This window comes from Apteryx rowi, unplaced genomic scaffold (genome assembly GCF_003343035.1).
Source record: "Apteryx rowi isolate R43461 unplaced genomic scaffold, aptRow1 scaffold_1055, whole genome shotgun sequence".
In the NCBI taxonomy this organism is placed as follows: Eukaryota; Metazoa; Chordata; class Aves; order Apterygiformes; family Apterygidae; genus Apteryx; species Apteryx rowi.
In genome coordinates, this window is record NW_020447259.1 from 96,669 (window position 1) to 112,093 (window position 15,425).

Sequence of the window (15,425 nt, forward strand, 5' to 3'; positions counted from 1 at the left end):
ATATTGTAAATGTGGCAATTGTGATGTTTCAGTGCTTTCTTTGCCTTTGTTTTATCTTCTTTTATCTTTTTTTAAGTTCTGTTTGCTCTTCCCCACATCTTTTCTGTGAGCTGTATAATTTATATTCAACAAAGTCTTTAAGCAAGTGCTTATGTTTTGCTGAATCAGAGCCACAATGTGAAGCACTGTAGCACACTTTTGATGTCATTAATGTAAGAAAGAAGGTTTTTTTTTCTTGAATGTTCATATATCTGTATGAATGTTCACTATGTCTGGCAATAAAGATAATAAATGAGAATAAGGATAGAAGTGAGAAACATCTTTTTGTCATGTTCAGGTCACATTCTATTCTCAATTTTTCACAGAACTCAGAATGACACCTATGGGCATGCTGAAAATTAGGGCAAAGAATTCTACCCAGTACCTGCTTTTCACCTGGTTACATTTCAGTATAGGGGAAAGTGGAACAGCAACACAACATGTGTTTTTGCTTCCCAACAGGTGGTGCCATTTCGAAGCCTCTCACTGACTTGATTGTGGCTGAGTCCCAGAGAGCTGTTTTTGAATGTGAGGTGGCAAATCCTGAATCAGATGGCCAGTGGCTAAAAAATGGTAAACCATTACCTATGACAGATCACTACTGTGCTGAATCAGATGGTGTAAAGAGGAGGCTCAATATCCCTGCCACGAAACTGGATGATATAGGTGAATATAGCTACGAAGTAGCGAGCTCAAAGACATCTGCTAAACTGAAGGTTGAAGGTCAGTATTTTTTGTAACTAACTGATATCTTTAAGACTCAATCCAACATCACTCACTGGGTCTTGGATCAGACCCTAAGATGCAAGCAAGTTTTGCTTCATTGTTTAAAAATCTTTTTATATTATGGCAAACTTTCTGAGGCTGTAAAACTTGGATTTTGGAGTCTCCATAGTTTGAAATTAGCACAATATTTTAATAAAAGCATATTTTGTATAAGGTACTGGCGGGTAGATATACAGTGTTTGCCAGTTGTGTAGTAAACATTTCAAATAAAGAAAAAATGTTTCTCATGGATGCTACAAGGAAGTATTCTTTTTTATTTTCCAAGCACACCACTGGACTTTTGGTGGTAACCCAATAAATCAATATATGCATACTAGATCTTAAAATAAAGCATTGTGATTAAATCTTTTTAAAAAATCATATTTACTATAGTGTTTAATCTCAGTGTATTTTCTCCAAACTTTTTTTTTTTACTTCTTTTTTCCTAGCTGTTAAGATAAAGAAGACACTGAAGAACTTGACAGTAACAGAAACACAAGAGGCAGTTTTTAGTGTAGAACTGACCCACCCTGATGTGAAAGGAGCTCTGTGGATTAAAAATGGTGTTGAACTTGAATCAAGTGACAAATATGAGATTTCAGTGAAGGGAACTGTTCACACACTGAAAATCAAACACTGTGTTGTCACCGATGAGTCTGTTTATAGCTTTAAGCTTGGAAAGATAGGGGCAAATGCCAGACTTCATGTGGAAAGTAAGTCAATCTGTTTTGAACATTTGCTTTAAAGTGTGGGTTAAAATTCAGATTGAACACACTACTGAATTCTGGTAACTTTCTTCCACAAGCTGTCAAGATCATCAAAAAGCCAAAGGATGTGACTGCTTTGGAAAATGCTGTTGTCTCTTTTGAACTGAGTGTATCCCATGATACTGTACCAGTTCGATGGTTCCACAAAAATGTTGAGCTTAAACAAAGTGATAAATACAAGATGATCTCTCAAAGAAAAATTCACAAGCTGATGCTGCATAACATATCTCCTGCTGATGCTGGGGAATACACAGCTCTTGTTGGACAACTTGAGTGCAAAGCAAAACTGTTTGTAGAAAGTAAGTATTTCATGCCACACCAAGTCATATAGAACAACTTGACCTGACACTTAATAGTCTGTTACCCTTGATTTTGCAGTCTTACACACATACTGACTTAAAAAAAATCCTTTCTTTTCCTTTCTTTTTTCCCATAGCCATACACATCACAAAGACCATGAAAAATATTGAGATCGCAGAGACCAAAACTGCCTCTTTTCAATGTGAAGTTTCTCATTTCAATGTACCTGCTGTCTGGTTGAAAAATGGTGTGGAGATTGAAATGAGTGAGAAGTTCAAAATAGTTGTCCAAGGGAAACTCCATCAGCTCAATATCATGAACACAAGCAGTGAAGATTCTGCAGAATATACATTTGTCTGTGGAAATGACAGAGTCAGTGCAACTCTGACAGTAAAACGTATGTGAAAATGAAATTAACCAAAATATTTTACAGTTACCAGTAATAGATTTTATATTAATACATGTACTTGATGCAATTCAGACAAAACCAGCGCTGTTGTAGAAGTATTTTCAAATTAACTACCTAAATTCCATTTTTAAAAGAGATCTGGCATCTATGAATTTGAAAGTCAAGTCTTGAATCCTTCTATTTTTGGCTAACTTGCCTAAACACCGACTCACCATAGGAGACAGAATTTGGGTTCCTATGTCATTCAGAAGTTTTGGAAAATGTAATTATAGCATTGATTCTGGACACAGAGACTCAGGCTTTGATGTTAATGTCACCAAAAATCAGAATCTATCTTAACAAATTTTAAACATCTGAGATCCAATTAAGGTTTAAAACAAAACAAAACAAAAACCCCAAACTATGTCCATTTCTTTTCTTTTAGCCATCCTGATTACCTCCATGCTAAAAGACATCAATGCTGAAGAGAAGGATACAATAACATTTGAAGTTACTGTTAACTATGAAGGTATCTCATATAAGTGGCTAAAGAATGGGATAGAAATAAAATCGACTGATAAATGTCAGATACGAACAAAGAAGCTCACACACTCCCTCTCCATAAGGAATGTGCATTTTGGCGATGCTGCAGAATACAGTTTTGTTGCTGGGAAAGCAGCTTCATCAGCCACTTTATACGTGGAAGGTATTTGCCATCTTAATTTATATATTTAGTGACCTCTATGGCTTCAATAAGAGCATGGCACTCATACTACTTTTTTTTTTCCTAGCTCGTCACATTGAATTTAGGAAACATATTAAAGATATTAAAGTTGTGGAGAAGAAGAGGGCTATTTTTGAATGTGAGATTTCAGAGCCTGACATTCAGGTCCAGTGGATGAAGGATGGACAAGAACTCCAGATTGGTGACAGGTAAGTGATTGTTTCTGGACCATATTAACTTTTTTTAATATATTTACCCCCAGGAAATAACTTGCTCACTTTTCTTTCTGATGTCCTTAGAATGAAAATTCAGCGGGAGAAGTATGTCCATCGTCTCATCATTCCTTCCACAAGAATGTCTGATGCTGGTCAGTACACTGTAGTAGCAGGTGGAAACACATCCAGTGCCAATTTGATAGTGGAAGGTCGTGACATTCGTATCAGAAGCGCCCGTAAAGATGTTCAGGTATAGCATATACAGAGGAATAAATATTTCATAACTTTATCACTTTCACTCAAAGAATAGTCCAAAGGAAGTGCAAGGTCCTAGAACAAAAAACTGTAATCATAAGGCCAGGGTCTCCTTCTAGGAGAGTTTACTGGAATGGGGGAGCATCTGTAAAAACAGATGCTATTTGTAATATTTATTCTACTTGTTCAAAGGTCATTGAGAGACAAAGAGCTGAAATTGAATTTGAAGTCAATGAAGATGACATTGAAGCCCAGTGGTACAAGGATGGTATTGAGATCAACTTCCAGTATGAGGAAAGATACAGTTATGTGGTGGAAAGGAGAGTTCACCGAATGAGCATTCTTGAAACCACTTACTCTGATGCTGGGGAGTATACCTTTGTTGCAGGACGGAATAGGAGCTCTGTTGTTCTATATGTGAATGGTATGTGTGTCCAAAACAGTGAGTTGACTGCATTTATTATCCTGTGTTTTTCTGATCTCTGAATTCTATCAGTGAAAACCGAAGATAAATCCAAAGGGAATCATATCTCTGAAACATTGCCAAAATCCTTATATACATGGTTGTTTATTGTTCACTCATTCTACTGAAATAGCTAGCTAGCTGATGAAAATGATATAGTAGTTCCCCGTCCTTGTATATTTAGATCCAGAAATTCTTAAGACTAAACTTCATACATGTGGACAAATACACCTTGCCATAGGGATCAGCCTAACAATTCTTGGAGATACTTTACCTGAAAACACTTATACCAACACAGCTACTTCTGTTAAGGCAGTTGTTCCTTGGTCATTCCACCACCATCAAGGAAAAGGGTGGATTTTTCATGAGCAAGCAAGAATGGGCGGAATAAGATTTTTAAAAACATCTTTTTCGCTAATATTTTTGAAGTCTTGATAGATGCTGATAAGGAGATTTCTGTCTGTCTCTCTCTCTCTTTCTCACTCTGTTTTTTTGTTTTGTTTTTTTCATTTTTCCCCCCAATTTGCAGCTCCAGAGCCACCCCAGATTATCCAGGAGCTACAGCCAACCACTGTGGAGTCTGGTAAACCTGCCCGTTTCTGTACTATGATATCAGGCAAACCCCAGCCCAAGATTTCCTGGTACAAAGATGATCAGCAGCTTTCTCCAGGCTTCAAGTGCAAATTTCTTCATGATGCACAAGAATATACTCTATTGCTGATTGAGACTTTCCCTGAAGATGCAGCAGTGTACACCTGTGAAGCAAAAAATGACTATGGAGTTGCTACAACTTCAGCTTCACTTTCAGTGGAAAGTGAGTTGTCTATGCTCATAACAATGGCTGTGAAATAGCACTGTCAACATTTTGCTATGTGTGCTCTTCTTCATCGATTAATAATGGTTTCTTTGTCTTATGCTTTAGTCCCAGAAGTGGTTTCTCCTGAGCTAGAAGTGCCAGTGTATCCACCAGCTGTCCTAATACCACTTCGTGATGCTGTTACATCCGAGGGACAGTCTGCTCGTTTTCAGTGCAGAGCTACAGGGACAGGTGGGTTTGATGAAATCCTGTACATCTTTTGATCTCTCAGAATTCTTCCTCTTGAACTCAGAATAAGTGAAATAGTATATGTGCTGAAAGCAGCCTTTCCCTAGAGGTACAGCTATTTCATATACTCATGCAGCAAAGTGTTAGCTCAATAGCTCACTGCCAACTAGCAGTTAAGCAAGTCATACATCAAAGAGAGCAGCAAATAAGGAACTTATAAATTGTCCTAAACATTAAGCATTTTTAAAAAGAAGATCTAGCACATCTGTTTCAAAAAATGTATCTTTGGAAACCTTCTCAGCGTTTCAAATACTGAGTGAAGTTGGAAAACTGTGTCAGTAACATGCAGTAACATGCAGAGTTTCGAAACATGGAGTATCATGCTGGGAAAAGCATTATCCTGTTAAATCGACATGAAAAATGGCAAAGTTTCTGATTTCACCTAGTGTCACAGTAGTTAGTTAAAGAGACAGGCCAAAATAGTGCCTCGACCTTTGCTCTGAAAACCCTATCATTCCTCAGTATTTTGCATTACTCTGCAAACAGTAAACTATTTTTTGAATTGTCATTTCATTTTTTTTCCTTTCATGAAAAGGATATCTAAGTTGTCTGATCATTGTCTTTTTAAGAGTAGAAATTTTCTTAAATAAGTTTGCCAGTTTTAGTTAAATAGAATAGCATCCTACAATTTAAATAATTCTCTCCAAGTTAAAACGAAACCAAACTACCTTTCCTCACTTCAACAGACGGTCTTGAGTATGAATAGTAATATAAAATTTACTTAGTAAACAGAAGATACATGATGCAGAATAAGATCCAGTTCCAATTCCAAAGAATTTACAATTATTTAAAGACAACTCCAAATTTAAAAATAATCCTGAGTTATAGCTGTGTAAAAATCTGCATGGAATAGGTAGTGTACACACGCACACGCACACACACACACACACACACACAGACGTGTGTGTGTGTGTGTATATGTATGTGTGTGTGTATATATATATATATGCAAATATATATATATGCATTTCTGTCACTTAAAATCAGACTTCTTTTTTTTTTAAAGCTTAAAAACAAATCTTTTTCTCATGCAGAAGTGGTGCAAAAACTCAGAACATTTATATTGGAAAGACTGGCCTGCCCTCTTTTGCAGCTATGCAAAGCATGCTAGTGTAGTATTTGCTTGCAAGAACTATATTTATGTGTATGTTGAAGCTACATTTATGCACAGAGCATGAAGGATCTTTATTATTGGTCCCCTTTCTTGAATACTGTACCCAAACACGTTAGCAGACTTCTCACCTTTTATATTATCCTAGGTAATACACTATTGAAAATACAGTTGTTTAACTGTACACACTATGCAACTGGCAATTGAAAACACTGCCTCTTTATTCTGATGACAGCAACAGCATGCTATTTGTGTAAAAACACTTGATTCATGATGTACTCCAGTGCCAGGTGGAGAGGTAGATAAAAGTCTGCTTCAGTCCCAAAATCTGTTTCTTCCCCAAATTTTAAAGAATCTAAACAAGTCAAGTAACAACATCTGTGAACAGGACAAAGGTCCAAAGATCTGATCTTTCTAGAGAAACAAGAGGTGTAAAACTTATAATAATTGCAATAGAAGGAGACAAGGTATTGTCCTTCGCAGCTAAATAATATTCTGTTTTAATTTCTTAAAACTGTTTAGCTCAACCTCATGATTTGGTAGCCTGTTTAATTAACAGGCAAATGTAGCAGAATCCATTTTTTAAAATAAGACTTTCTCTGATTTTGTCTTTAGCAACATACTTTAAAACTTTTACTTTAAGAGGGAAAAGGGAAGAATGATTTTTACTCAGGACTGTAGCAGCACCAGAATCAGTGTTACTATGTAAATATTGTCAATCTGGAAATCAAAACTAAAAGCAACAAGTAGGCCATTTTTCACTGATTTTACATTACAACAGAAATACAAGTCATATTCAAACTCAAAAAAGATACTTGAGATGAAAGATTTCTATTTGATGTATATGTAAAAGTAGTGTTTACTTACTGATCTAATATCATACCTTCCACATTTTTTCTTCTTCGTGTTGCTTGAGCAGATCTGAAAGTCTCTTGGTATAGCAAAGACAGAGAGATCAAGCCATCGCGTTTCTTTAGAATGACTCAGTTTGAAGACACTTACCAGCTGGAGATTGCAGAAGCTTATCCAGAAGATGAAGGAATCTATACCTTTGTGGCTAGTAATTCTGTGGGCCAAGTGACAAGCACTGCTACCTTGAAGTTAGAAGGTATCACATGCAATTAAAGAAGAAATCTTATTTAGGTTGTGTTCCCATACTAATCTTAATATGCGCTAATACTTATATGTGAGTCATTGTCTGTCACGTTGTTGTCTTTTAACTCAGCTAATTGCTACCATTTACAATGTTCACAGCATATATGTGTGTCTCCAAAATATAGGCCAAGAACAGGAAAAGTTGTTTCACAATTTTTCAGTGTTCCGTATACTTCATCTTTTCATTCTCTCCAGTATTAGAATCTGGCATGCACCAAACACGGTAGAAACCCTCTTTCTAATGGAAATACATTAAACAGATTTGCATTGCTTGCAAGTTCTTTGATTTGATTGTGAGGAGAAACTAGTAATAGTTTTAGTGTATGTAAGTTACTCTGAAAGTGTTGAAAACATGTTGAATAAAGGTGTGAACCAGCCTTGGGTAGCTGAAAAGAAATAGTTTATATTCATATGAATTGTTAAAACATTGACAAAACTTTTAGAACAGAAATATTGACTGGAGAATTTGATATTTAAATTTTATATTGTTCTCAATGTTAATTAACCATAAATATTTCCTTTGTTTTCTTCTTGCAACAGATTTTATAAGTGGTGAATTAGAATGATTCATGCTGTTAAGTTGCAAATTAGAAAAAGATCTTGAACGAGAGAGAAAACTGATTGTAGTGTAGAGTAAGAAATTAAAAGTTGGCATGCTTCTTTTCAGGATTTAAAAAGGTTGAAGAAGTTACAGCAGAGTTCCATTGGCATGTTTCTTCATCTGTTTCACTTAAGGAGGAGTCTGTTGGCCAAAGGCCCACCTTTATCCAGCCTATTTCAAGCTGCAGGGTACACAGTGGGGAAACAGCCAGATTTCAAGCTAGAGTCTCTGGCATCCCCAAACCAGAAATACAGTGGTTTTATAATCAACAGCTAATGTTGCCAACAAAAGACATAGTTTTCCACTTTGATGAGTCTACAAGCACAGCTATACTGATAATAGTAGATGCTTTCTTAGAGCATGCTGGTCAATACGCTTGCAAGGCAAGAAATAGTGCTGGAGAAACAACTTGTACAGCTACACTTACAGTGACTGCGGAAGGTAAAGCCCCGTTTTTACTTCAAAGGGATTCAGTTTGTTATATACCACACTTTCACACTGTTACTAATGTTCTTCTTTCCTCATTTCACACCTTTCCTTTAATAGCTAATCTTAGTAGTACTAGCTGTAACCAAGCCACTCCCATTTCTTCCATTTAAACTGCAATATATTTGGAGATTTGCAAATTTGTATTTTGATATAGGTTAGAAAATAGAATCAATGTGCTGAAGGAGTACAGACTTCTAAAACCAGAACTTAAGTAATGGTTACAGCATTGACTGAGGTTCTCTGCACTATCCTGTAGAAAAAAAAAAAAAGAAAATACCTCCTTAAAAAGTGCTGTAACAGGTTATCCAGTACTGGATTGGAGGACTTCAGTGAAAGAAGAGACAAACTTCAACTGTGTCTCAAGTGCATGATTAGATTAGGCATCACTTGTCATTCATATATTCTTTGTGTCAAGAGCATAGTGCATCTGGCATGCTGAGTTTTCAAATGAAGATATTTCATTTTCATCCTCCATGCTATATGATATTGCTCAGAGCATGGTCCAGTAAAGTTCTTTAGATACTAATATTATTGTTATTTTTTGTTACTTGATTACACAGTGCAAGCCCTAGATAGGCAAAGTTCTGGGAAAGATGTAAAAGAGTCTATCCAGTCGCAGGCAATATCAGAACTTCATGTTCCTCCTTTCACAAAGAAGGACATTAAAACTTATCAAAAAGAATTTAAATCAGTGCAACAACCATCACAGGAATTGGGTATACAGGTTTTTGAAAGCCTATCAGAAAGTGTGACCATGAAAGCTACGTCAGTTGAAGAAACAGAAGCCATGCACACGATGGTCCTTTCCCAAACATCTCAGAGCACCAGGATCTCTATGGCCACTGCTCAGGAAACTAAGGATGCACCTCCGAAGATTCTCCTGCAGCTCAGAGACTTAACTGTGAAATGTGGTGACACTGCTCAGTTCATATGTGCCTTAGAAAATGAATTTTTCTCCAAGTTTCTTTGGGCCCATGGAGGTGAAAGGATAGAATTATCTGAAAAATTGAAGATATCACAAAATGGAAGTGTCCTGCTGCTCACAATTCTAAATGCCCAGATGACAGATCAAGGACTGTACAGCTGTACTGTATATAATCATCACAGACAGACAACAACTGCTGCAGTACTAACCGTCAAAGGTGGTTATCTGACTTTTAACATTATGACTTACCTTTTTCAACTTCATTATCACTGCCCCAGCTCACTCATATTTCCCTTATTATCAGTATTTAATTGAGAAAGCTCTAGTTATAATGCTTTGGGCTTTTCCCCCTACATTTAGAGCTCTATTCATAAGTGGCATGTGCAGCACCAGGAAGGTAGTATTGTAACTTGCTTGGAAAGTCTGTCACGTTTCTTCCCAGCAAGCCACAGCTGTATAAGGCTTTTTATTCCTCATATCCTTTATGATGTGCAGTGAGACATAAAGCAAAACAGGATGGTAGGAATTTTTGCATTTTGAGATGATTCCTGAAGCTGGAGTTTAAGGAAGATAATAATGTCAGATAAACATTGTTAAACTAGGTACCTGCTCATTCCAATTTTTATGGGGCCAGTTTGTTTTCCATAAATCAGGCAGTCAATATAGGGCAACACACCTGAAAGGATTAATAGGTGCAAGTTTTGTCTCTTTCCAAGAATGTATTACTGAGTTGTCTTCTACCCTTCACTTCCTCTGAAAGGCAGGTATTTATTTTCATTAAGACTCCTTCCCCTTCTTCCTGACATCAAAGTATTAAAATGTTCGCAGTGTTACCACTTGTAGCAATGATTTTGAACTATAGGTCATGATGTTCTTTGGTAGTGAAGACCCAAAAGTGCATTGTTGCCACAGTTTTGCTGAGTCCAAAGGACTCAAGTGCAGAAGAATAAGATGAATAATGAGGAAGCTATTGACCTTGTGTCATTGATTTGTCACTTTCATATTGAAGTTTCTTTCTTCACTGCTAAGTTTTGAGTTATGCTGCCTTTGCATAATTTTCTGCTGCTATCTTCTATGTTCAGAGGAAGAGGATTCAATTAAAACCAAAGATGTGCTTATATTAGCTCTTATGGACCAGGTCTTGGTCCCTTAGGCTTAACTGGGAACTCGACTTAGCCCAGCATGAATAGAGCTCTTAAATGTGTAATCATTCTGGTATTTAATAGCCTTATTTTAGCACTAATATGCTGGAAATTTTTTTCAGTACTAATTAATGGCCTTTTTTCCCTAAATATAAGGATATTTTTTATTCCTGCAAAACATCTGACCTAATTCTTTTCCTAACTTTATTCTTACCTAGCTAAAGAAGCACAAGCCAAAGCAGTAACAAAAATTACCCTTGAATCAGATACTAAAAGTTTTAAAGCAGCCAAAGAGTGTCAGTTTAAGACATCTGAAGTTAAGCAAGAATCCTTCAAGAAAACCTCCAGCTTATTCATATCTACATCCCAAAGACCACATGAAACTGAGAAACAAAGGAACAGAGGCTACTATCCTGATGTTGTGCCATGTGAAGATATCACAGAAACTGACACCAAAGCACCAGAGTTTCTTGAAACTCTGCCTTCAGAAACCACAGTAAAGGAAGGAGATGATGTGTTACTCTTTTGTATAATGAAGGGCGTGCCTACACCTTGTGTGATCTGGCTGTGCAATCAGCTAATAGTTGAGGAGTCTGCATTGTGTTCCTTAAAACACGATGGGCCACTGTGCAGTTTGAGATTATTAAAAGTTGGTCAGAACCACAGGGGTATATACAAGTGCAGAATAGTTAATTCTGCAGGACAAGCCGAGTGCAGCACCCATCTGAGAGTGACAGGTTGGCAACTGCATGTTCCTTCCAAGTATCAATTCCTCTTGCATAGCATCATTGCATTCAAGTACATTCATTCCCTGGGAGATGATAAAGAATGAGAAGCACCTTATCAGTCTGTGGATTGCTGAATGTTTTCCTCAGGCATTTAAGGCATGATAAAGGCATGTTACATTAGAAATCTTCCCCCTCCCTGCAAAAAGGAAAGCAAAACTTGTAGAAAAGTGTACATTGCAAACAAGTTTGAAAGCATTCAATTACTTTGTTCTCAAAATTTATCAAACGTTTGAGTTGTTTGGCATGCTTTTATGTGTATGTATGTGTGAATTTCTGTATCATTGCAACAGAGACTGAATGTTCTTACCTCATAATGAGTTGATTGGCAGATTTAGCAATTAAGCTCAAAAAATCCTTGTCTTTTTATTCTAGCTCCTGAAAAAATTATTCATGAGAAGGTAGAGGAAGAGGTTGAACTGGAAGTGAAAGGTACAGTCACTGATAATGTTGCACTGAAAAAGATAATTAGTACCAGTAATTAGTAATATTGTGAAGGGCTTTTATTTGCTTAAATATAGTGTCTGATGGGGAAAGTATAAAACACTTTAAAACATATTGCAATATGCTGCATGTTTGTTTTGATATGCAAAGGGTTACCTGCTTTCTAAGGTTATTTAAGTTTTAAAATATGTTTAAAACTTTAAATTTATAATTTTGCAGCCATATTCTTAACTTCTACTTCATGCTTTGCAGCTGTTCACAAAGCTTTTATTTCTTCAATTTCCTTTTGAATGCATGGAATAGTTTACTTCAGAAGGAAGTTATAAAAATGATATGATTTTTAAATAAGTTAGCAACCTAACAATCAATTCAGTGGACACAATTGGATGGATAGGGTATATGAGAAAGTATTTGTTGTTTAGGATATGTCAAAGCTTACACATTCTCATTGATTCCTTGCACTTTATTTATATACATTAATTCATCTTTATACATCTCTTACCCTGGCTTGCAGATAGCATATATGGTCCATGTTGCTTGCTTTTTTTCCTGTGCATAACACTGTGAAGTTAGTGGCTGTATTAGTTCGAATAAACGCCTTCTCATTTCATGTTAGCTAGTTATTTACGTTTTTTGTATATCTTTCAAAATATTTTTTCTCAATTGTTTGAACATTTAATCCACAACCAGAAGGGTCAGAAAGGGCGTTTATTCTACTGTCTGCAAGTCAGGTAAGATTTTCTTCTTTGCCACCCAAAGACACACACAGCTTTTCCGGTCAGCAAAACATACACGCAGAGGAACGTGTTATTTTGAAATTCATTTTTGCTTGTTCAAGAAGAAATTTCCACAGTCTGAAGAAAGAACAGACAACGAACGATTTTCGGGTCAATCTTTAAAACAGAGCAAGGCTTTGCGTTTATTCGAACAAATATGGTGAGTGAATTATTTTTTTTTTCCTGGGTGTGTGATGAAATCTGTTGCATGCCCATTATTTAATTCAGTATATTGCTATTTCATTTTATTTCAATCAAATAGTAGACTGAGTGGGGCATGGTGTAACTCAGTGTCCTTCCTTTGCAGAGCAGCACAGTGAGGCGAACCCCGAGGGACCTGGGGAAGCAGCAGTGTTGGCTTGCCCCCAGAACCACAAACCAACCTTCACACAGGGCCTCAAGTGTAGGTCTGTCTTGGAGGGGGACCCCGCGCTCTTCCAGTGCAAGCTGGTGGCATGCCCGCCACCCCACATGGCCTGGTTTCACAACAACCGGCCGGTCCACCAGGACTGCCGCAAGGTGATCTGCACCAAAAGCGAGGCGCACATGCATTGCACCAGCCTGGAGGTGCGAGATGTGCGGGAGCGTGATGCTGGCAGCTATAGGGTATTTGCAGTTAATAGCGAGGGCTCGGCTGAGTCCACCGCCTCACTGCTGGTGGCACACAGTGGGGAGCAGCAGGGCTTGGGCCTGGCAGGGAAAGCAGAGTGGATGCGGGAGAGCTGGGAGTGTCTGCTGCAGCAGCGGCAGGAGGACCGGCTGCGGGTGGTGCTCCGCTGCACCGGCTCACCCTTTGACAAGGGGCAGGAGGCTGAGCAGCTCCTGCGGGACCTCTCCCCGGCCCGGGGCATGGTGCGGACCATCCGCTTCCAGAGGCTACCGCCGGTGGGGCCTCGCCACCTGGGGCTGATGTGCAGCAGGGAGCACAGTGGCATGGTGGTGGATAGTGAGGAACTGCTGGATGAGGAGATCCGCAAGAAGCTGCAGCGGCTGCGGGAGGCAAAGAGGGCAGCTCTGGAAAAGAAGAGGGACTCCCTCACCTCCCTGCCTGTGGGGAGCTCTGCTGGGGAGCCTAGCCCGCCTGAGGTGCCTGGCACAGCAGATAGCTCAGAGCCCCTCGAGGTGCAGGCAGTGGTGGGGCTCAGTGGACCTAAGGCAGCAGGGGACAGGCAGAAAGGACCAGGTGGGCTCCTGGAGCCCTGCCCACCCCTCTTCGTCCAGGAGGTTGAGCTCCAGGAGGGCATTGAGGGTCAGAGCTGTGCCTTCTCCTGCCTTTTCCATGGCTGCCCACAACCTACGGTCACTTGGTACAACAATGCTGAGCCTGTGGGGCGCATTCGGGGCACTGCCGTCCACACCACGGAGTGTCGCTCCACACTCAGCTTCCCAGCCCTGCTCCCACAGCATGGTGGCACTGTGACCTGTGTGATCTTCAACCCCCTGGGAACAGCCAGCACCTCAGCCGCACTACACGTAAGGCGGCGGACACTGCTCCGGGAGACTGTGGAGGAGGAGGAGCAAGAAGAGGAGGAGCAAGAGAAGGTGGAGGAGAAGAAGGAGGAAGAGGAAGTCAGCCTGGCCTTTGCAGCAGAGCAGGAGCTGCTGAGTGCTGCTCCAGACTCAGACCTGCTGTCGCTGCCTGTGGAAATCAAAATCACTGCCCCCACCCCAACGCCAGAGCAAGACACTGAGATGAGGGAGACCATGCAGTCCCCTCCAGACCAGGCTGTCTCTGCCATAAAGCACAAGTTCAAGTTTTCCTTTGATGTGGCAAATGAACCACCTCAAATAGTGGCAGAAGCCCCAACACACATCCGTTGCCATGAAGGAGAGGCAGTGGTGCTGGAGTGTGCTGTGTCTGGAAAGCCACCTCCATCCGTGGTCTGGTCCCTGAATGGCCAGAGCTTGTCTGCCAGTGAGAGACTTAGGTTTGAGGAAGGCGAGGATGGTACACACCGCTTACATATCCAAGGGGTCTCTGTCCTGGATGCCGGGCTGTATTGTTGCATGGCCAAGAACGTGGCGGGAAGAGTGCAGACTGCCTCTGAGCTATCAGTGCAGCCCAATGCACCTGGGTTGTATAGCAAGGATGGAGTCACTGAGGGAGTGCCTGCCATGGAGCATGCCATGCACCTCCGAGGCCTCAGCACAGTTGGTCAGGAGGAAGAGGATCAGATCACATGCTCCAAAGAGCAGGAAGCCCACCTTCCGTGGTCCCTGCAGCTGTCTGTAACTCCTGCTGAGCACTCAGAAGAGGAATGCGGAGACATCAAGGGTAGTGAGATGGAGGAAAAAATGGTGCTGGATACCATAGGGGTTTGTGCAAGGCAGGAGATGGGTTATGCAGAGGAGAGTGTGGGGGATGCAGATGGTATTTCTGAGATAAGGCAACACAGGGAAAAATCAGTCCCTGAGGAACACAGCTTTGGAACTGGTGCCACTGACCTGTACCACATCATGTTCGGGGAAGAGCATGAACTGGTGGCCAAGGACTCAGGCCACTTTTCAGAGGAGCTGGAGGCTGAAGGAGACAAGCTGGGACCACCTACAGACACTCTGCCCTGGGAGATGTTGGCATCACCATTTGTGGAAGTGAAAGGTCAAACACATGTCTCTGAGCAGACTACTCTGGAGCAGGAGCGCAAGGACCCACAGTTTTTCATTCCTATATCTCCAGTGGTTCATGAAGAGAGCAATTGCCGCTACATGGTGGAGAGCAATGCCCCTGCCTGGGAGAGTATGCCTCCTGATGCACCTCCTGCAGCACAGCCAAGTGTGCCCCACCTGCAGGACATTACAAGCACACACACAAAGGAGCAGTTTGGTTTTTATGACTTCTGTGCAGGAGAACAGCAGGAAGAACACGCCAAGGAGCAAGAGAGATCAGTAGATATTGAACAGGACGTTGAGGCTGATGATTCTCTGCATAAAGAAGAAATGCCAGATGTTGGGGATGCTGGATCAGTAGATATTGAA

General features: G+C 40.1%; 1 protein-coding gene across 1 annotated transcript in view; it reads left to right on the top strand.

Annotated features, from left to right (window-relative positions):
- LOC112967714 (titin-like) overlaps nt 1-15,425 on the top strand; it is a gene marked incomplete at its 3' end in the record, with an annotated part of 112,945 nt that overhangs the window by 28,953 nt on the left and 68,567 nt on the right. Inside the window, exons 29-40 of the mRNA XM_026069155.1 lie at nt 502-762; nt 1,254-1,517; nt 1,610-1,870; nt 2,008-2,268; nt 2,705-2,965; nt 3,051-3,192; nt 3,283-3,448; nt 3,646-3,877; nt 4,446-4,730; nt 4,839-4,964; nt 7,052-7,240; nt 11,605-11,661. Coding sequence (XP_025924940.1) covers nt 502-762; nt 1,254-1,517; nt 1,610-1,870; nt 2,008-2,268; nt 2,705-2,965; nt 3,051-3,192; nt 3,283-3,448; nt 3,646-3,877; nt 4,446-4,730; nt 4,839-4,964; nt 7,052-7,240; nt 11,605-11,661 — 2,505 coding nt within the window. The remainder of the gene's footprint in view (nt 1-501; nt 763-1,253; nt 1,518-1,609; nt 1,871-2,007; nt 2,269-2,704; nt 2,966-3,050; nt 3,193-3,282; nt 3,449-3,645; nt 3,878-4,445; nt 4,731-4,838; nt 4,965-7,051; nt 7,241-11,604; nt 11,662-15,425) is intronic.